Source organism: Mixophyes fleayi, chromosome 1 (assembly GCF_038048845.1).
Source record: "Mixophyes fleayi isolate aMixFle1 chromosome 1, aMixFle1.hap1, whole genome shotgun sequence".
Taxonomy (NCBI): domain Eukaryota; kingdom Metazoa; phylum Chordata; class Amphibia; order Anura; family Limnodynastidae; genus Mixophyes; species Mixophyes fleayi.
The window spans coordinates 255154030-255176656 of NC_134402.1; the positions used below are offsets into that span (position 1 = coordinate 255154030).

The 22627-nt window shown below is 42.4% G+C and overlaps 1 protein-coding gene across 3 annotated transcripts in view; it reads right to left on the minus strand.

Moving 5' to 3' along the window:
- FREM1 (FRAS1 related extracellular matrix 1) overlaps nucleotides 1-22627 on the minus strand; it is a 189892-nt gene that overhangs the window by 55064 nt on the left and 112201 nt on the right. For 2 of the 3 annotated variants that reach the window (XM_075209793.1, XM_075209801.1), the window contains exons 23-26: nucleotides 17993-18188; nucleotides 9264-9528; nucleotides 4129-4543; nucleotides 996-1197 (exon numbers count right to left, since the gene is read on the minus strand). In XM_075209793.1, coding sequence (XP_075065894.1) covers nucleotides 996-1197; nucleotides 4129-4543; nucleotides 9264-9528; nucleotides 17993-18188 — 1078 coding nt within the window. Of the gene's footprint in view, nucleotides 1-995; nucleotides 1198-4128; nucleotides 4544-9263; nucleotides 9529-17992; nucleotides 18189-22627 lie in introns of those variants that run through there. The other variant, XM_075209811.1, reaches the window with a different exon arrangement.

Sequence of the window (22627 nt, forward strand, 5' to 3'; positions counted from 1 at the left end):
ATGGGGGGGGCGGGGGGTGAAGGGGTGGGGGGGCGGGTGGTGAGGGGGTGGGGGGGGAGCCGGGGGGGTCGGAGGCGTGCAGGCATTTGGGGGCCCAAACCAGTATCTTGCCTAGGGCCCTATGAGGTCTAAATCCGGCTCTGGTGATATAGCACAGAAATGGTCTCTCTCTCTCTCTCTCTCTGTATGTATATTTGTGTGTGTGTGTGTGTGTGTATGCATATTTGTGTGTGTATATATTTGTGCATGTGTGTGTGTGTATATATATATATATATATATATATTATATAAACACACACGCACATATATAAATATGTATACATACACATACATACACACACTCACACACACTATATAGGGAGAGAGAGAACACTTTCCATTTCAACTTATAGAAATTTCACACTACAACTTTAACACAAATAACACAAGCACAAATTAATGTAAAAAATACATTAATGTCCATAGCTACAAACAGCCCAATAATAGTTACAGTAAACACGATTCTGCTAAACTTTGGAGCCAAACTACACAGATTCAAATGATGTCGAGCACTGATTACATTCACTAGGGATCCCACAGCCAAGATTTTGCTGCAACTTCCAAGACGAGTTTGAAATCATTCACGTAATTTCATTGACATGTAAAATATATCTTGTATTTTGGTGAGTAGTGATGTAATCAGTTCTATTTATAAAATAGTAATGTTCCTTTTTTCAGATCCATGATGGAATGCATAACTGTCAGTGAAGGTAAACACACCTGGATACTTCAAACAACCTTCTTTCAAAGTGAAAAGTTGTGTATTATAAGGAACTATGCACACCTGACTGTAAAATGAAAACATTCATATGTAATACCTTATAGGGGGTATATTGTTTATAATATTTATTCATATGCAGTATGTGGGTGTTATTTTATTCCAGCGTATACAATGTTATAGCTTCCACCTAGTCAAGGCATGCTGTGCTGCAGTGATCCACATACCCAGTGCTTACCTGATGTAACATTTTCTAGGTAACTTTTCTGAGGACCACTTAATATTTTAAAGACCATTTTTTCCTCCTCTGTCCCTGGATCAATAGCCTTTAGTTCCCTGGACGTTATGTATATTCCATATCGACCATCTCTGAGGACCTGAACTTTAGTAGCACAGTTAAGGTGGCCAATTCTGGGACTGGTGTTATCTGGAAAATCCACCTAAGAAAAAAAACATTTTAGAAAGAATTTTAAAACCAATTGGCTTATTTTCAAGTGAAACAAAAAAATGCACACCCGTATTTCCGTCTATTTTGCACAAGTGCTCCTGTTCTTCACTCTTACATAGGTGCACGCCCACATTCTTATAATATGATAGAAAAATCTACTTTTGCAGGATTGAGGGTCCAGCTAGAAAAGTGAATGGTGCAAGTATTGTAAACATCACTTCTAAATCCTGTCTACTATATAAAACCATCAACTTTTGCCCCAGACTGACCCAAACTCTTCTGCCTGCACCGTGTAATGAAATTTTTTTCAAAATGCGTGGTTGTGGTTTGTCTAATGTGGATTTGGCTTTATATAGCCAATGTAATATATAAGGAAATTGTTATGTCTAAGAGATATAATCAAATATTACTTCTACCAGCCCCATCTGACTCATATTCAATGAAGACGTTTCCAGTAACCTCTATGTAATACAGAGAGCATTCTAGCTATCTAAATACAATAAAAAGAGCATTTTAGTAACATCTATATAGCACAGAGAACATTCTAGTAACATTTCTACAATTTTTTGAGCATTCTAGTGACTTCTATACAATAGTGAGAGCACATTCTAGTGACCAATATACAGACAATATTCTAGTGAACAATATAATATGATGCCATCATACTCAGACAGCTTCTTGCATTCTAATAAGTGGACAGTAACATTCATCCAAGGAGCTCCTAGATTAGTGGGTGGCCGCAGAGCCAAATTACTTCATTTCTACACTTTCTTGGAGGTGGCGGAGATTGTCCTATATGTCAGCCTATACTTTCAATAGGACACTTTTTTTTACTCTTTAATTCAATTTACCTATACAAAAAACTGTACCGTCAAAGCAATATAATTTTTATATATAATATAATTTTTTAAATGTACAAAAAGTGTATATATAAATTAATAATTGTGCCGATATCCCTTAACTGTCATTCATCATCATCATTTATTTATATAGCGCCACTAATTCTGCAGCGCTGTACAGAGAACTCATTCATATCAGTCCCTGCCCCATTGGAGCTTATAGTCTAAATCCCCTAACACACACACACACACTGAGAGAGACTAGGGTCAATATTAATAACAGGTTGTGTGGGTTTCCCGAACCCACACAAACATGGGGAGAACATACAAACTCCACACAGATAAGGCCATGGTCAGGAATCGAACTCATGACCCCGGGGGTGTGAGGCAGAAGTGCTAACTACTAAGACACCATGCTGCCCGTCATTAAAACATGACTGAGCTTCTGATAAACTGCATCTTAGGTGAAAAAGTCATTGTAATTAGTGATAGTAGACAAAACTTTGAAATTAAGTTTTAAACTTTTTAACATATCCTTTAGCTCCCAATCCCACAAAAGCATCTGCACAGAGGCAGTTCCCAACAGAGGCAAATGGATGCAAACATGTATATATGCAAGGAGCTCAAATAACATTTGAGGAAAACAAATGCCCTTTATATTTACATACTTTGTGGAGAGTACATGATCTTTTGTGTGGCTAAACGTATTCACACAATACAAGTGCACTTTTAATTGCTTAGTTGTTTGAAAAAGAGGATGATTCACAAGTGGCACACGTGCTGTAACCAATAGCAGTAGATTAGTCTAATCTAGTCTTGCACTAAGCTGTCAAAGTAATTTTTTTTCTTATTAATTATGATTCATTTTTAAATGATGATAAAATGTAGTCATATGAAATATAATTACAGTATGTGTGTTACATGTTACAGCAAATTTGTCTTATTTAACGAAGAGAGCAAAAAGCTTCCATTTAATGCCAAAATATGAATCAATATTTTTTTACCAATTTAATAACCGATAAGTCAAAGTATGCCTTTGTAATTTTGCACTATACATTGTCTACAAATGCATTGCTGGAGCAGGGTCTACAGTGCAAGTTTATCAAGTTTAAAAAGTACTGTTGACCACGGCTGCGCACATTTGCATGTACGACGGTACATCAACATCGCGGATTTCTCCTCTCATCTCTAATTATATATATATATATATTACTATAATATATAAATACTGATGGATCCAGTAATGACGTTTATTAAGATCATATATTTTTCAAGCAGAGTTATATTATGCACTAGTGTACACAATATACAGTTATTTACAAGTGTCCATATGCAAGCATCAGTGAATCTTTCAATGATAATAATTGCCATTCCAGGTCCAAATGGCGATCGCCAGCATCCAATTCAATATCGGACGCCCCCCAACTCACAGCTGCTGTTTCCGTTCTCACTTGAACGTAATCTCTGTCAGTTAATAATCAAGTCCTATATACAAGAAATCAGCTACGCTCCTAACACTTGTGTTATATTTCCTTTATGACGTCTTTCTCAAGCACAATCCTAGTTTCAGCAGAGGATATTCCTTATGATAGAATCCCTTGGATATTCATCCTGCTTGCAAACAATCAAAATCTAAAAGCTAATTGCACACCTGATCATATAGATCCCACAAGGTGTGTAATTCATATCAACCTTAGAAACAAATATATTATCCTTTGAGCACATTTCGCCCTTGTATATATTTTAAAATAAAAAAAGATTAAAAAGAACTTACTAATCAAGGTTCCCAGGAAATTTATACTTAATTTACATTTATATTACCAATAGACAATTATATTATCATGCTATAAAGGTATCTTTTTATAAAAAAAATTTGTTAACAACTTGGGAACGTTTTGTTTGCATATTGTGTAATATTATTTTTTTTCTTTAAAAGCAGTCTACTTTATTTCCATCCTATTATTTGAATAAGCATTTGATAAACTAGAACAGCATGTGCTATATTTTTACATAGGGCATAGTTCCATGCAAGCGCTTTAAGTTTTGTCAGCCCAAACTGGTTCAACTTGTGTCATTACACTTACTTGTATTATGAATGATACTGGTTCAAACTGCACCTTCCCATCAACTATGAATCCTTCATTTGTTTTATCCATAACAGCAAGAGTGAACTTGTCAATCTGAGCATCTTGTCCCCCATGCATGTAGGCAACATCCATGTTATCAATATCTCTCTGCGTAAAGTTGTTCTGCTGCAGGGGTGAGCCTTTCAGATACAATTGCCCATATCGAGGGAGGTCCACCAGCAAAAATATAATATTCTCCACTGATGTATCTGGGTCAGTTGCTTGAAGAGTTTCTGGCGAGATCAATGCCACAGATCCTTTTGCTTGCCTGAGACCCTCATTCTTGGACAGTGTTGGAAGAAATTTGTCTACCATCTCCACTTCAATGTCAAAGGTACCATGCTTTGTTCGCAGCCCATTGCTTACAAGAAATCTGGTAAAAAAAAAGGGCAGGGGATCCTTCAGCAAGTGTTCCTGTTTCACCTTCTACACAAAAGAAATGATAACATACCTTTATATAAGGGTTCTCCTGTAAGCTTGCTCGGGCATCTTCCATCATGTCTAATCTTTTGTGTAAGGTCATAATGTCTATATCTATTTTATTCATTTGTAGAATTAAGAATGTTTGAATATCATGGTTTTGATAATTTTATGTTTATTAACTTGTAATAGTGAGGATATTTTAAGGTCTAGTTTACTCATATTTGCCTACTCTCCCGGAATTTCCTGGAGGCTCCCGAATTTCGGGGAGTCCTCCTGAACTCCCAGAAGAGTAGGCAAGCCTTGCGGATTCTAAAAAATGGCGATATTCACGGCATTGAATATGGGGGGCGGGGCTTAATCACATAATTAAGCCCCCCCCCGCTATTCAATGCCGTGAATTTCTGCATTTTATGGGGGGTGGAGCTATAGTGACGCAAAGATGGCACCACGCCCCCTCTTACCCCTGTCACATGACCTGTCCTCCTGGAGGACAGGGTCAGAAAGTGGGCTAGTATGAGTTTACTGTTGATATTGGATTAAAGTGACAGATAGAAGGACATTGGCTGCCCATAGCCCAGACGTTTCCTATCAAGCTCAGAGTTGTAAGTATGACCTTGACAAGAGAAACAGTGAGCCTAAGGGACAGACTTGATGTACTGTATGTTCCAGTGAACTTGGTTCTTACTGTCTGTAGCAAAATACATGTAGCATGAGACTCACTGTTTACATTAATATTAAATGGTCTAAATGCGATATTAGAGAATTCTGAGAATTATGTGTGATCGGGTACTATAAGAAAATCCGCACTAGGAAGTAAATAGCATTTAACTCAGCATATATATTATTATGGTACAACATAACGCTGTTTCCCAAAATTTTTGTTTAAATGGTTGGTACTCCCAGGAATAATAAAATACATACAACTCAACAAGAGAAATGTATTCCTTATAGGGGCACTCTTAAGCTAGTTACATTAAGAACACTATTTGATTCTATATATATATATATATATATATATATATATATATATATATATTCACAGTGCTTTTTTTGTAAGAAAAAAAGTACGGAAAATATATATATATATATATATATATATATATATATCTACACATACATACATACATACACACACACATAGGTGGATAGTATTGTTACATTACTGCAATAGTACAAAAATATATAGGGGCGTATTCAATTGTTTGCCGTGACCGCCGAAAAACGAGCGCGTTAAAACTATTACCATTTATACGGTAATTACTCGCTCAATTTCAGCTCGCAGCTCCCTGAGCAGCGAGCTGAAATTGAGCGAGTAAATTACCGTATGAACGGTAATTACGCACAATATTACCGTATAAACGGTAATAGTTTTCGAGCGCTCGTTTTTCGGCGGTCACGGCAAACAATTGAATACGCCCCATAGAGTGTGATGAGATGTTGTGCAATGAGGGATCATCCGTTGAAAGCCTCATGCAAGGCCAATGGCAGTGTTTTACAAATGCTCATAGTGAGTAAGAGCTCATTACATTAACAATTATTATATTTAAATTTTACATTTGCAATGACTTGTCCTAATACTCAGCCTAACACTGATGGGTTTAGCACTGTGGTTGCTATTAGGGAAATCTACCAATGAAATGCACAATATAATTCCCACAAAATCATGTGTGATTGCTTGCCACTATGAGTATCCATGATTAGATTTGCTTGTAATGTGTGTTGTGCTGGAACTTACATCACATTGGAAAATGTTACATACTAATATTAGTTAAATTACAGAGAACTGGAAAAAATTCACTAAAAATGTATTACGTATTTTATCATTTCGCCAAGACAACTGGTTGTCAGAGAACCACAAACTGATTTACCACCAGGAAATCCTGATCCTGCAACATCCACGTTAAAATAAATTGATGTGAATTTTAAATTTACGTTTAGCCCACTGACAAATCTTTTGTGTCTTGGGTTAAAAAAAAGAGATGACATCTATTTTTTAGTGCAATGCTGAAGATGTGATATAACTGTAAGACTAGACTCATTCACTGAGCTATAACACTACTCCCAGGAATAACTGCCTAAGCTGAAACAGTTAATATCTGAGAGTGAAGTCTCTGGTGCTCAGCAGGGTCCACATCTTCAATTGAACATTACAGATCCTCTGTGCTGCCTGCAGCTCCATGGTGATGGAACTGGCTACAGAGACTGCCATCTGTCATGGAATTTGAAAAGATAAAGAGGAGAAAAAAAAGCATAGGAGCAGTAAATAGTTCCAATTCAATGCAGGATCAAGCCAGCGTGTCAAAATGGAGGACATTTGCGTCTGTACTTGGCATACCGCTGCCGGCACCTGATGTCAGGGGTTGCTAATCACTCGGTGTCATCTGCCCAAACAAGAAGTGCCACATTCTTCTTCCAGCCCAGAAGCATCAGACAATACATAGTAATATTTCCGACTCACAGAAAGTGCAATAGTGGAACATAAAGTCTGCACTTAGACACGCATTAATTGATGTTGCCCCGGCTGTTCTGGCCCTGCTACCGAAAACAGCCCAGGGAAGAACACCAGGTTAACAGACATGGGGGTTTCTGCCAGATTTTTAACAACAAGAAATGTTAATTAAAAGAGTTTTAAAAATTAACAAGTCTTTGTTTTAGGCTTCCTAATTATATTTTCATTTTAAAACAGCCTGTCCATACTGGCTTTATATCACTGAATTGGACCGGTGACAATCTCCTGTGAGATGACACTGTAACACCAGGTGCGATCGTGCCGTTACCAGATGCAGGGGCTACTGAAAACACTCATTAGCATTCATGCTTTATGTGTCCAATTTTTGGTTATTAATTCTTAAAGGACTATTAACACAGGGCCCAAAGCTCAATGTTCCTCTGCTTTTTTTTTTATAGTATAATAAATGTGCCAATCTTTTATTATAAGATAAAATTGATTTTTTATTTTTTTTTAAAAATACTGTCGTTCCATTTTTATCTGAGGTTATAAATAGCAAATTACTGGTATAATAAGGGGCAGCGGTCATATGGAGAGCCGGATAGTGATGAATACTCATGCCGCATTCTAACTGCATTGTTAGTTATGTGTTAACTGAAATACATTAACATGAAATTGTCTTCATATATATTAGAGCTTCCCAGCTGGAAAGGTGAGCTCCACATCCTGGTCTTCATGAAGCTCAAGATTTTTAGAGACTTCAAGCGTGAAGGATATTGCTTGAGCTTCCCACAATCAATGAGTTGTATGCAGCATTAAATCCATCTTCATTTTATTTTGCTAGTTTTCTTTTAGATAAGATGGGTGCTCTGTCTTCCTCCCACACACCAAAAACATACTAGAAGGTTAATTGGCTACTATTAAATTGACCTTAGTCTCTCTTGGTCTGTGTGTTAGGGAATTTAGATTGTAAGCTCCAATGGGGCAGGGACTGATGTGAGTGAGTGATCAGGGACTGTATTGAATAGCTGCTGCTGATGATCAATGCTGATTCTTGCACTGTCTTGCACACTACTAGATGGGTAATGTCACTGACAGTTGAAATGTTTCAAGCAATCAGTTAAAAAATTAATTAATTTCCTCTGACTACAGGAACATATATCATCAAAATGTAAAATGTGTATTTACTCCATCTTTAATACACAATGGGCCTGATTCATTAAGGAATTAAGACAAAAAAGTTTTCTCCTGGACAAAACATGCTACAATGCAAGGGGTGCAAATTATTATTTATAATGATTATTATTTTGCAAGTAAGGAAAATACTGTTTTTTCATGTAGCACACAAATACTTGTTAGCTTATTTGTACACTGAAATTTAAAGGTTTTTTTAACAAATATAAATCTGCAGCCGCAAATTTTAAATTTACATCCCCCTATCATCATCACCATTTATTTATATAGCGCCACTGATTCCGCAGCGCTGTACAGAGAACTCATTCACATCAGTCCCTGCCCCATTGGAGCTTACAGTCTAAATTCCCTAACACACACACACAGAGAGAGACAAAGATCAATTTTGATAGCAGCAAATTAACCTACTGGTATGTTTTGGAAGTGTGGGAGGAAACCGGAGCACGCGGAGGAAAACCACTCAAACACGGGGAGAACATACAAACTCCACACAGATAAGGCCATGGTCAGGAATTGAACTCATGACCCCAGCGCTGTGAGACAGAAATGCTAACCACTTAGCCACCGTGCTGCCCTACAATCCCCCTACAATGCAACATGGTTTTGCCAGGGTGAAAAGTTACTCTTTTTTTGCTTTCCTTTCCTAAATGAATCAGGCCCATAATAGTTATATTAATAATAATAAATCTGTTACAGACAGATTAAACTGCTGCAGGGCATCCAAGTAGCACAGTGATCATTGCCTATTATGTTTTTTGACCTGTGTCTAAAACATATATTTCCATGTAAATATGTAAACATAAAAGATAAATAAATGAATATTAAATGAAACTTCACAGCGCATCAAATTATAAGATGATGATTTAGGAGGTGACATAAAGCTTTAGAATAAATATAGTTTATTCTAGTGCCAATAAATGCCAGGCTACCAAGTGGTCTCCTGGCACTGGAGAGATTAGGTCAATAAATCATCTGTTAGCTTAGAAAGAAAGGACAGACATTAGAGGCTTGCCATCCAGACACCTACTTGAACATATCAGCAGCAGCTGCAGCTTTGCCATTGTGGACATAACAGACAGTCTGAGCAGCCACATCCATCTGACTGAAGCTTGTTATGGGAATTCCAGGATGGTTAACATATTCAATCTGCCCGTACTGAGGCGGCGAGGAGAGCAAATAGAGCAGATCTTCTGGTTTATCAGTGCCATCAGATGCCAGAAGGACATTAGTACTTAAGATGACCCTGTCTCCTCTTGACACGTGAAGTGTTTTCAAAAATACTGCAATGTCTCCTAATGGTATAAAAACAAAAATAAAAATAAAAATGTTAACCCAAAGAACTTTATAGATATGTATATAATAAATTACATATGTTTTTGTTGACACATGTAAATTAATTGTAGGGTATGCTATTAACCATAATTAAACAAAGATCATGGGTCACTCATTGATAATTGCAGAGACAGAGTGCTTGAGGGAAGATTTATACAGTGATGAATAAATGAAGAATTTTCTTGTATATACACATAGGCATTTAGGGTTTGTGTACATGGTTGTCTTCTGTTCCCCTCAATTCCACTGTTGACAAGTGATCAAATGGGGAATCTCTGCAGAGATAGGGAGGATTCATTCACATAGCTGATTTATTAAGGGTGGAAAGAACAGGAACAAGGAAATAGACCTTGTTCTGTTTTGTCTGTCATTGAAATTAGTAAATTGGCCTTGTGAACTATTCATTCGTTTCTCCATAGAGGTCAAGTCTATGTCTGTGAGCACTCATCTCTTCTCTGGTCATTTGTCAACAACTGAATGAAGTGTGGAGAAACCACTTCCTGATCCTCCTGGCTGGGTTATTAACTTATCATATCTAAGTATCACATTTTTCTAGAACCAAAAATAGGACAACTTTTGGACATATCCTTATCCCAATCTCTCAAATTAACTCCACATTAAAAAAAGCTATTGGTTATGATTCCTAGTGGTAAAAACTAGGAATGACCTAGAAAAAACAGCAAATGAGTGCTTTCATTTTGATATGCACATTGGAACTTCTGTGCGTTGGATTAGCTCTGAGAATACACATTTAATTGAAAGGGCTCCTAAATGTTCGTCTTGGACCCGAACACTCCTAAACCTCTTCCCCACTAAACTGTAACTCTTTTGGCACATCTGTTGTATAAATCTGGATGAGTAAAATCATCCACACTTGACTTCTAATAGTCTTCGACTCGTACATTTGCAGTGCATGGTAGTGTTTTGAGTGGAAGGAAATCCCCTTCACTCCCCCTTACAATCATCCAAACCTGCTATTGCCATTTAGAAAATTGGTCCACCGGTCCCCTTTACAAAAAAATAATAAAGAGAAGAAAAATAGTTGAAGAAATTGAACTAGTCAGCATCTGTGTCCTAATAGCTGCTGCACCAGGCCAATGGCCTACAGTGTCTATATAGAAAATGTGGCCCTGGTTAGTTCCCTACTAAATTTAATGATGGCTCTTTTCCAATAGAAGTATATGGAAGGATCTGATCTGTACTAGCAAAATTTTTCAGAAAAAAAAAGTGTTAAGATCTGCCTCCTGCAGCTCCTGTCTGCCAAGTACTATGTTAGACTTTTGCATTTATATGCATCCTACCTGCAGTACCACTGCTTCACCAAAGGGGCCACTGTGGTACTTGGACTGCTCTTCTACCTGCCAGAGCTAAGCTCATTACTCCGGGATGCTTGACACCTGTCCCTGGCCTATAAAGACTGCCTTCCACCAGCAATCCTTGCCAGTTCATCTGTTGCCTGTCGCTCACCGGACCGTGAGTGCCTCTGTGCTGGTGCGTGGCTCCCTAGCCTTCCTGCCGGCACCTATCCTGAACCGCGGCCGTCCGCCATCCTGATGGTCTGCACATGCGCAGCTCCCAAGAACTCTTGTGACTGTTGCTTTTAATCCCAATTGGTTGATCAGGCAACTCCCTATTTAAGGCACCTGTGTGCATTACCTCATTGCCTGATCTTGGAGTCTCATTCCCTGTGAGTCTCTGAAGGTGTCCCCTGTGTTCTACTAGTGTCTTCAGTTTCCTGCTGATTCCTGTTCTACTCATCGCTGGTCTCCATACCCGCTACTGTCTCCTGTGTACTACTAGTGTCTTCAGTTCCTGTGGATTCCCTGTGCTACTCATCGCTGGTTTCCATACCTGCTACAGTCTCCTGTTTCCTGCCTGTGTCCTCAGCTGGACTCTGATTACCGGATCTACTCACCTGTGGTTCCTACACTCGTCTCTGCCGTTCAGCGTCTCTGCAGTCCCTGCATCTCCCTGTGGACAGACTGTTCTACTGAATAGCGGTATGCCTATCTGTTATTGACTTTCTACGTTTACTCTGCATATCCGCTAGGACAAGTTTCCACTCTCAGCAGCGGTATCCATACCCGCTATAGACTGTTATTGTTACGCTGCATATCTGTTTGGAATTAACCGTACTACTCAGTCATTATGCATAATTGTGATTGACTATCCTTTATTGGCCTGCATATCTGTGCTGAGCAAGTCTCTACCAAGCAGCGCCACACATACCGTTATAGACTTTGCTGGATACGCTGCATATCTATTGGGATCAAGTTCCTCTGTGCTCTCAGTGTCTGCATCCTATTATCCTTTGTATGCCTCCACTCATCGACACCTGTACACATCCTCACCTAATAAGCAGTGGTACAACTTGCTATACGCAGACCACTGACTTCCCCGCTACCTACCAGCACCTGGACAAGTCTTCTCACCATAAGCAGTGGTACAACTTGCTATACGCAGACCACTGACTTCCCCGCTACCTACCTGCACCTGGACAAGTCTTCTCACCATAAGCAGTGGTACAACTTGCTGTACGCAGACCACTGACTTCCCCGCTACCTACCTGCACCTGGACAAGTCTTCTCACCATAAGCAGTGGTACAACTTGCTGTACGCAGACCACTGACTTCCCTGCCACCTCCCTGCATCTGCTCACGTCCATCCTGATCTCCGTGTTCAAATCTGCCTTTTCACACTATCAGCTAATCGCTGACTCATTGACCAAGATTGCTGCAAGTCACTGATTTTCCTATTTATTGGCATTCTCTCTCCATCTGCTGTGATATATGTTCCGCTAGTCACCCTGCTACCAGAGGACCGTTGTGTTAACTTCACCACTCTGGTAAGCCCAGTGATCTGGTGAATTCCTGGGCAAGACTCCTAGTGCCCGTGACATTGCCTTGACCTCTGCTGGTTCTCCTGTGAGTTATCCTTGTTTGACTTCTTGGTTTTGACCTCTGCCTGTCCCTCCATTTTGGCATCTCTTTTATGACAGCACCTACAGTTTGCATCCTGTCTCCGGAATCTCCTGTGTATCGGTCCACATACTATTGCTTCCTGTGTGTCATCTCCATTGTCTAATGGTAACGCCTCATAGACCATTGCATCCTGTTTCCAATCTCTTCTGTGTATCGTTCTGCAGACTATTGTATCCTGAGTCATCTCCACTGTCTTGTGATAACGCTTCGCATACCATCGCACCCTGTCTCCAGTATCTCCTGTGTATTGGTCCGCAGACTGTTGCACCCTGTGTGTTATCTTCTTGCTATAATGTCCATACTCTGCTCACTTTTCATGCCTTACCATTTATTGCATTACTTACCAGTGTAACCCGTGTTAAATAAAAACCACTTTGTTCCACTTGCATTTTCTCAGTGGTTTTTATATTGGGAATCCTGACAGTATGAACAGGCCATAAAATTTAGCCTGCCATTTCAGACTATCCACCCTTGTTTGAGGATTCGCAGGGTGTTGCTTTATTTACTCAGAATTCAACGACCAGAGACTATGGTTACCATTTCTTCTGAAGTTCCCTTCCTCCAGATGCTTCAAATGGACATTCTCCATCTCCGCTCTCAAATTTCTCAAGTCTCTTTGTTAATTAAGGTGCTTAAACACCTTCCCGTCACCGTTCTTAGTATATCTTGCACTAATACCAGCATTGCAATGACAAATGCTTTTCCCAGGGAGAAAGTCATTACTACAGTGCATCCTTCAGAAACTGTATCTTGCGATAAAGGGGAATCAAGATATGCTTGGTCAGAAATAGATCCACCCAGGAAACAGTAAAATTTTGTTTCTCCCAATTCAAATGCTGCTGAATCAGCATAAACAGCACTTCTTAATAATGCGTTTACAAAATTTCAATTAACCAAGAATCACTGTGTAGCAAACTCCAGGTTTACAGGTGCTCCACACCCCACCTGGCGCAGAAGGACTAATACATTATGTCTCTACTGTGCCAGTGATGTACACTTCTTATAAAGACTGTCCACTCCACAGACCATGACAGCCTACAGAACAGTTTTCAGTTTGCTCCCCTTCTCATCCAGGATTTGTTCGCACATCACTACCTGTTTCTACATTACAACCTGACTTATTCTTAGTGATGGGGCCTAAGCTGCCAGTTCATGCCACCTGTCCTGAGGTGCCAGTTCTGGCCGTCTGTTCCGAGGTGCCAGCCTCAGTCTCCTGTTCTGAGGTGCCAGTTTCTGCCGCCTGTTCCGAGGTGCCAGTTCCTGCAGCCTGTACTAAGGTGCCAGCCTTAGTCTCCTGTTCCGAGGTGGCAGTCTCAGTCTCCTGTTCCGAGGCGCCAGTGTCAGTCTTCTGTTCCGAGGCGCCAGCCTCTGCCTCCTGTTCCGAGGCGCCAGCCTCTGCCTCCTGTTCCGAGGTGCCAGCCTCTGCTTCCTGTTCTGAGTTGCTCGCCTCTGCTTCCAGCTCCGAGGCACCAGCCTCTGCTTCCAGCTCCGAGGCGCCAGCCTCTACCTCAGCTCCAGGGACATTGCCTGCTCCAGAGGGGGTGCTGCCCTTACAACCTGCTCCAGAGGGGGCGCTGCCCTTAAAGCCTGCTCCAGAGGGGGCACTGCCCTTACAGACTGCTCCAGAGGAGGCGCTGCCCTTAAAGCCTGTTGCAGAGAGGGCCCTGTCCCTCTAGTCCGCTACAGAGAGGGCCCTGTCCTTCCAGTCCGCTCCAGAGAGGGCCCTATCCCTCCAGTCCACTCCAGAAAGGGCCCTGCCCCTCCAGTCCACTCCTGAAACTTTGCATGTGGTTCAGCCCAGTGTTGCCATTCCATGCGGTTCAGCCCGAGTTACCATGTGATGCTGTCTGCTCTGAGGATTCTCACAGTGCTGTCTGCTCTGAGGCTTCTCACAGTGCTGTCTGCTCTGAGGCTTCTCACAATGCTGTCCCTTCCAAGTCGTGCACCCAGTCTGGGACTACTTTCAAGTCATGTGCCTAGTCCGAGCCTACTTCCAAGTTGTGCACCCAACCAAGGCCGTCTTCTGCCAAGTGTGTCCTGCTCGAACCCCTAAAGAATTGTGCTCAGCCCGAACCGAATTTTCTCGCTCCATCTGAGGACAATTTAATGAGTCCTCCTGCCTTCCCAGTCGGGAACTCCTCTCCTGCCGTCCCAGTAGGGGAACCTTGTTCTCAGTCCAAATCCCTCCCCAAGGATCCGACTACACCATCATCCAAGGTTGCCAAGGCCTCAAATTCATCTTCTGTTCCAGACTTCTGACCACCAACCTTCCATGGGGACATCCGGCAATTTAATACCTTTATAAGATTTTGTATATCTTATTTTCCCTCTGTACCCTACCTCCTAGATACTTAACAAAAGCAAGTGTTTTACCTGTTATCCAACTTTACAGGGAAAGCTTTGGAATAGGCAAGACCCCACATTGAATCCAAAGATCCCACCCTGTCTGATTTGCAGCTTTTTACTGATGCAGTGATCAAAGAATTTGCTTCCGCACTTGCGAATTCCACTCCCAGCGCTTCTTCTATGCCACTTTCTTTATCTCTGGCTCCTGTTTTTCTTTGCTCCATTTCCAACAACCCTCTAAAAGCTGTAAAAAGAGGTAAAAAAAAGAGAAGTTTGGCTTCGGGGTCTCAGCATCCCTTGGGTGTGGTGCCCATACCTTTTTGGCCCGGATTTCTTTGCTACATGCCCGACTCTGACTTTTTCGACCATTCCTGGTAATTTGGGCATCTGGAATATGAAGGGGGTACTGTCACGATCTGCCTCCTGCAGCTTCTGTTTGCCAAGTAGTATGTTGGACTTTTGAATTTATATGTATCCTGCCTGCAGTATCACTGTTTTACCAAAGGGGACACTGTGGTTCTTGGACTGTTCTCCTACCTGCCAGAGCTAAGCTCCTTTCTCTGGGATGCTTAGCACCAGTCCCTGTCCTATAAAGACTGCCTTCCCCCCAGCAATCCTTGCCGGTTAATCTGTTGCCTTGACCACTGCTGGTTCTCCTGTGAGTTGCTTGACTTCTTGGTTTTGACCTCTGCATGTCCCTCCGTTTTGGCCTCTCTTTCTTTGACCCCTAACTCGGCTTTGTTATGACAGCACCTACAGTCCGCATCCTGGGGTAAATGTATCAAAGTGCGAGTTTGCAACTCCAGCGATCTTCTCGGGAGAGTTGAAACTCGCCGATGTATGAAGCTGAGTTTTCATACAAAATCGCTAGAGTTCTGCTTCTGTCAAAATCGCTACTTGCAAAATCACCAGAGATCAAACTCACCACTGTTTGCCACGGCAGCTATACAAGTCTCCAATGTATGAAGCTGCGAGTTAGCAAACTCAGGAGAGTTTGCTTCTAAACACGCTAGATACAACACGCTGCTTGATAGCATCGTGTTGTATCAACTAATCACTGTTACATTGCCCTGGCAGTGTTAAAAAGTTAAAGAATAGATAAAAGTAAAAAAAAAAGCGTGGGGTCCCCCCGCCATTTATGCTTAACCCTAGTGCTGCCTGACTAGTGCTGGTCCCATGAAAATCGGGGGAAAAATTTTGCATGGGGTTCCCCCGATTTTCACTTTACCAGCACTAGGCAAACCAGCCAGGGTTGGCGGCACTATAGCAGGGGGACGCGCGGCAGGGGTCCCCCTGCCAAAATGTCTAACCAACCCTAGACTGTTCAGCGCTGGGCTGGATTCCCTAGGGAGTGGGGTCCGCCGAAAAAAACGAGCGGGCCCCCCCCTAGAAAGAACCAGCCCAGTGCTGATAGCACTAGGGCTCTTCCTACTACCCCTGGGCTGTGGGTAGTAGGGTAATACAGCGAGAAAGTGTTAAAAAAACAAACTGACACCAATTTGTTTTGTGGAACTACAAGTCCCAGCCAGCCAGGTTGCCCTAAAATCTGTGGCCATGCTGTTGCTTGTATAACTACAAGCACCAGCATACCCACGGCAGCCAGGGCATGTTGGCACTTGGAGAACCACAAGTGCCAACATGCCCTGACATCCCTGGCTTGCTGGGACCTGTAATTCCACCAAAAAAAAGTTTACAAAACAACAACTCCCTCATAAAAACCACAAACATTTATTAAAAATAAAAACCCCACAATAAATACACTAACCACCCTCTTTTTAACCACATCTATTTAATAAAAATAAAAAAAAACCAAATACTCACCAATGATGTTTTCTTTCTTCATCCAAACTTCCAGGCTTGACCCAGTCCCTTAATATTTATACCTCCAATCTTGCCGGCTTGCCCCAGTCCCAGCCATTCTGTACTTCCAAAAACGATTGAAGAAAAGCAGGAACATTTCGCCCAGAAGGGGCCCATATTTGTAAGATCTCGACTCTGTGTACTTGATTGCAGAAAAATTTAAAAAAACTTTCACCGCCGCAAACACCTCCTACCTAGTAGGAGGTCCGAATCGCAATGCCCTTACGTTGGTTGTGTAAGTTAAAAGTACAGTATTATGGGATTTTCCCACGCTAGTGGGGAAATCACATAATACTGTACCTAGAGCTTACGCAAGTAACGTAGCTTATTGCGCATGCGCTACGCTACTGTATTACAGCTTACGCAAGTAGCGTAGCGCGTGCGCAATGAGCCGCGATTTAAACATGCTGGCAAACTCGCACTTTGATACATTTACCCCCCTGTCTCCAGTATCTCTTGTGTATCGTCCGCAGACTATTGCATCCTGTGTGTCATCTACACTGTCTAGTGGTAACACCTCGCAGACCATCGCATCCTGTCTCCAGTAACACTTGTGTATCAGTCTGCAGACTCTTGCACCCTGTGTGTTACCTCCACTGCTAGTGGTAACACTTCGCAGACCATTACATCCTGTCTCCAGTATCTCCTGTGTACAGATCGGCAGACTATTGCACCCTGTGTGTCATCTTGCTATAACGACCATACTCTGCTGACTTTTCATGCCTTACCATTTATTGTTTTACTTACCAGTGTAACTCATGTTAAGTAAAAAACACTTTGTTCCACTTGCATTTTCCCAGTGGTTTTTATATTGGGAATCCTGACAAAAGTGGTTGAAAAGGCAGCATAAATGACACCTTTATTTTGTTAATAGGTTCAAAAAGTATCTCTGAAGGACTGACTTTATTACGTTATTTGGGCAAAACCAATAAACAACAGTCAATGTGGCGTACAATCCACCTTTTTTTTTTAATAGACTTGTTTCTTTTAAATTACTTTTCTAAACCTGTACTCTCCCCATCCCAGACAGAGCTGCTAAAATCTGCCTCACTGCCTCAAAATACGCCCACTCACGAAAATCTCCAGTTGAGAGTTGTAGGTAAGTTTAAATTTTAACAGAACAATATTATTTATTACATTTTGATCCTGTTAACTATTTTGGCGAATTTCACAATCAATGGTCATAACAGCTTTTATATTTCCAGACTTGTCTAATATATATATGTCTCTAACTTACCCTTCTCCATATCTCTGATTGTAATGTGAAACTGCAGCTCAGGTGACCTGTTCTTACTATCCCACAAATGGAAGGCAAAGCTGTCTTGATTTTTTGAACCAATTGTCCCTCTGTGAACATATCTTATGTGGTTCATGTCAATATCCATTTGAGTGCACTTCATCCCAGTCTGCAAGTTCACCCAGTTTTCATGCTCCTAACAACAATATACATTACCATGTCATTACAATGTTATCAATAACTGTAATCAAAGGAAGGATGACAGGAAGAGAGAAACATAATGGTATTTTTTATAAACACATGGGGGTCTATGCATCAATCTAATCAAGCACTTAAATCATGCAGAAAGCTGTTTCCACTTGATTTAAGTTTAGTTCCCATGCATGAACTGCCTATCAGAGGAGATTTCACAAATATCGTGCAGCAAATATTGTGCAGCATCGCAGTCCCCATAGATTACTTGGGGACTGCAATGTATGGCAATGCAAGAAGCTTTGATAAGCTTTGCATTGTGCAGAAAAGTACCTTTCTTTTCCTATGGGATTCTGCTGAAGCTTCTTTGGCTTCGCAGAATCTGCTTCTTTGGCTTCGCAGAATCTGCATGCACTTCCTCCTTTCACCGACAGCGCTAAGCTGCCGGTAAAGAGGAAAAACTAATTGCACCACAGGGGTCGCTTCGCTGGGACTCCCAGAATAGCCCCGGCATGATGCATTTGAGCGGTGCTTAGATATGCATCGCTGCGATGCATATTTGCTGGTACATTATTAATTCATAGACTTATTGCTAAAAATCAGGCAGAAATAACTCAATGCAACTTTTTAAAACTGTAACAAACAGTAGTTTCTGCATGTTTTTTCCCCCTGTTAGTTTGTGATATTTGCACAGTGAAAACTTTGTGACATAACAGGAAGATGTCGCTAAAACACAGCTGAATTGCATTTGTTTTTACAATACTAGAGTAAAACTATCAGAGGAAAACAGGGGCAATACTATCACCACCTTCAGGCATTTCCTATTGGGTATATTGAAAGTCAGTGTTCGAATCACATTTATATTAGGGGGTATATTTTTTAAACTGTGTGTCACGATTTGCACTCTGCAGCTGCTGACTGCAGGGACTTTATTGGATTTATTATGTATTCTACTTGTAGTACCACTGCCCACCAAAGGGGCCACTGTGCTACTTTGATCATTTTCCTTGATTACTGAGAGTTGTGTCACCTGCATGAGGCCTATATAAACCTGCCTGCTTCAAACGGTCTGGGTCAGATCATCAGGTCATTCCTATGAGCATTCCCTGTGCTCAGCTTCTGCCTGCTAGCTGGACTCCTGCATATTTCCTCATTGAATTCACTACTGCTGTTATCTGCTATCTGGACTCCTGCAAATTACTTCATTGAATTCTCTACTGCTGTTGCCTGCTAGCTGAACTCCTGCATATTTCTTTATTGAATTCACTACTGCGGTTATCTGCTATCTGGACTCTTGCAAATTACTTCATTGAATTCTCTACTGCTGTTGCCTGCTAGCTGGACTCCTGCATATTTCTTCATTGAATTCACTACTGCAGTTATCTGCTATCTGGACTCCTGCAATTTACTCCACTGTATTCTCTACTGCTGTTACCTGTGTCCTGGACTCCTGCGTCTTCAACCATTATACCTGGTACTTATAGTTCTACGCTGCCTGTTGAAATCTACTATTGCTGTTATCTGTGTTTCTCCTCTGCACATTGAACTGTCTTGTGAGTTACCTTGTCATCTGTGTTTGTTAATAAACTCATTCTTACCACTTACACTCTCTCCGTGGTCATACCTGGGAAATCCTGACAGTATGATCTGGCCATAATACCGAGCCTGCTGCTGCACGGCTTTCATCCCTTTTTGAAAAGGATTTCCAGGGGAGTGACCTACTCTGTATTCAACATCAAGACCATGGCTACTATTTCCTCCGAAAATTCCCTGTTCCAGTTGCTCCAAGTGGACATTCTTCAACTTCGCACTCAAATAGTGCAAGTATCTTCTTTGTTGAATCAAGTGCTCAAGCAACTTCCACTTTCCACCCCTGATACATGCTGTTGTAAGGAGTCTAACTGTGCTGCTAACATTTCAGTATCAAATTTGTCTGCCTTTGACTCTCTGCAAGCAGTACGTTCCAATATTGCTGTAACAAATTCCAGGTTTTCAGGTGCTCCACGCCCCCACCTGACCGAAGAGGAGCGATGGCGCAGGAGGACCTACAAACTGTGTCTTTACTGTGCCAGTGATTTAAATTTTTTACAGGATTGCCCGCTCCGTAGACTCCGACCATCTTCAACCTCTATCTCCAGCTCTGAGTTACAAGCTTCTATCTCCATTCCAGACAAGCTGTCTGCTTCCATGAGAACCCGTGTTCCCCAGTTCAACCCAGAGGGGGCGCTGCCCTTAAAGTTTGCTCCAGAGTGGGCGCTGCCCTTAAAGTTTGCTCCAGAGGGGGCGCTGCCCTTAAAGACTTCTCCAGAAGGGGCGCTGCCCTTACAGTGCGCTCCAGAGGGGGCGCTGCCCTTACAGTCTGCTCCAGAGGGGGCGCTGCCCTTACAGTCCGCTCCAGAGGGGGCGCTGCCCTTACAGTCCGCTCCAGAGTTGCCTGTCCATGCGGTTCAGCCCGAGTTGACTGTCCATGCGGTTCAGCCCGAGTTGCCTGTCCATGCGGTTCAGCCCGAGTTGCCTGTCCATGCGGTTCAGCCCGAGTTGCCTGTCCATGCGGTTCAGCCCGAGTTACCACTTAGTGCTGTCTGCCCTGAGGCTTCTCACAGTGCTGTCTGCCCTGAGGCTTCTCACAGTGCTGTCTGCCCTGAGGCTTCTCACAGTGCTGTCCGCCCTGAGGCTACTCACAGTGCTGTCCGCCCGGAGGCTTCTCACAGTGCTGTCCGCCCCGAGGCTTCTCACAGTGCTGTCCGCCCCGAGGCTTCTCACAGTGCTGTCCGCCCCGAGGCTTCTCACAGTGCTGTCCGCCCCGAGGCTTCTCACAGTGCTGTCCGCCCCGAGGCTTCTCACAGTGCTGTCCGCCCCGAGGCTTCTCACAGTGCTGTCCGCCCCGAGGCTTCTCACAGTGCTGTCCGCCCCGAGGCTTCTCACAGTGCTGTCCGCCCCGAGGCTTCTCACAGTGCTGTCCGCCCCGAGGCTTCTCACAGTGCTGTCCGCCCCGAGGCTTCTCACAGTGCTGTCCGCCCCGAGGCTTCTCACAGTGCTGTCCGCCCCGAGTCTTCTCACAGTGCTGTCCGCCCCGAGGCTTCTCACAGTGCTGTCCGCCCCGAGGCTTCTCACAGTGCTGTCCGCCCTGAGGCTTCTCACAGTGCTGTCCCTGTCAACTCTGCCACCCAATCTGGGCTCCCTGTCAAGTCATCTGCCCAGTCTGTGTTGTCTTCTGCCAAAGGGGTCCTACCCGAATCCCCAGGGATGTATGTTCAACCCGAGCTGGCCGAGTCTCATACTAATTCGAATCCATCCTCTGTTCAAGTCTTCCAACCACCTACCTTCAATGGGGATATTCAGCAATTTCAGGCTCTTATTAAGTTTTGTATGTCCTATTTTCCTTCTGTATCCAACCTCCTTGATACTCAACGAAAGGCAGTGTTTTACATGTTAGACAACTTTACAGGGGAAGCTGTAGAATGGGCAGAGCCCTTAATTGAAACCCAAGACCCCATCCTGTCTGATTTACAACTTTTTACTGAGGCCGTGATCAAAGAATTTACACCAGCACTTGCCAATCCCACTCCCAGTTCTTCATCTATGTCTCATGTTCTATCTCCAGCTACTCCAACTTTGAGATTATCGTTTTCTTCACTCCATTTTCAGAAACCCTCTAAAAACCATAAAAAGAAAGTGAAGAAGAGGAAGAAGAAGAAAGATTCTCCTGGATCTCAACTCCCATGTGGTGTAGTTTCTATACCCTTCCCGTCCTTGCATGAAGCCTTCTCAACTACATGCCCAATTCTGGACTAAGACTCTGACTTTTCCGACCATTCCTAGTATTTGGGCGTCTGGAATCCGCCCTTTAAGGAGGGGGTACTGTCACGATTTGCACTCTGCAGCTGCTGACTGCAGTGACTTTATTGGATTTATTATGTATTCTACTTGTAGTACCACTGCCCACCAAAGGGGCCACTGTGCTACTTTGATCATTTTACTGAGAGTTGTGTCACCTGCATGAGGCCTATATAAACCTGCCTGCTTCATACGGTCTGGGTCAGATCATCAGGTCATTCCTATGAGCATTCCCTGTGCTCAGCTTCTGCCTGCTAGCTGGACTCCTGCATATTTCCTCATTGAATTCACTACTGCTGTTATCTGCTATCTGTACTCTTGCAAATTACTTCATTGAATTCTCTACTGCTGTTGCCTGCTAGCTGAACTCCTGCATATTTCTTCATTGAATTCACTACTGCGGTTATCTGCTATCTGGACTCTTGCAAATTACTTCATTGAATTCTCTACTGCTGTTGCCTGCTAGCTGGACTCCTGCATATTTCTTCATTGAATTCTCTACTGCTGTTGCCTGCTAGCTGGACTCTTGCAAATTACTTCATTGAATTCTCTACTGCTGTTGCCTGCCTGCTAGCTGGACTCCTGCATATTTCTTCATTGAATTCA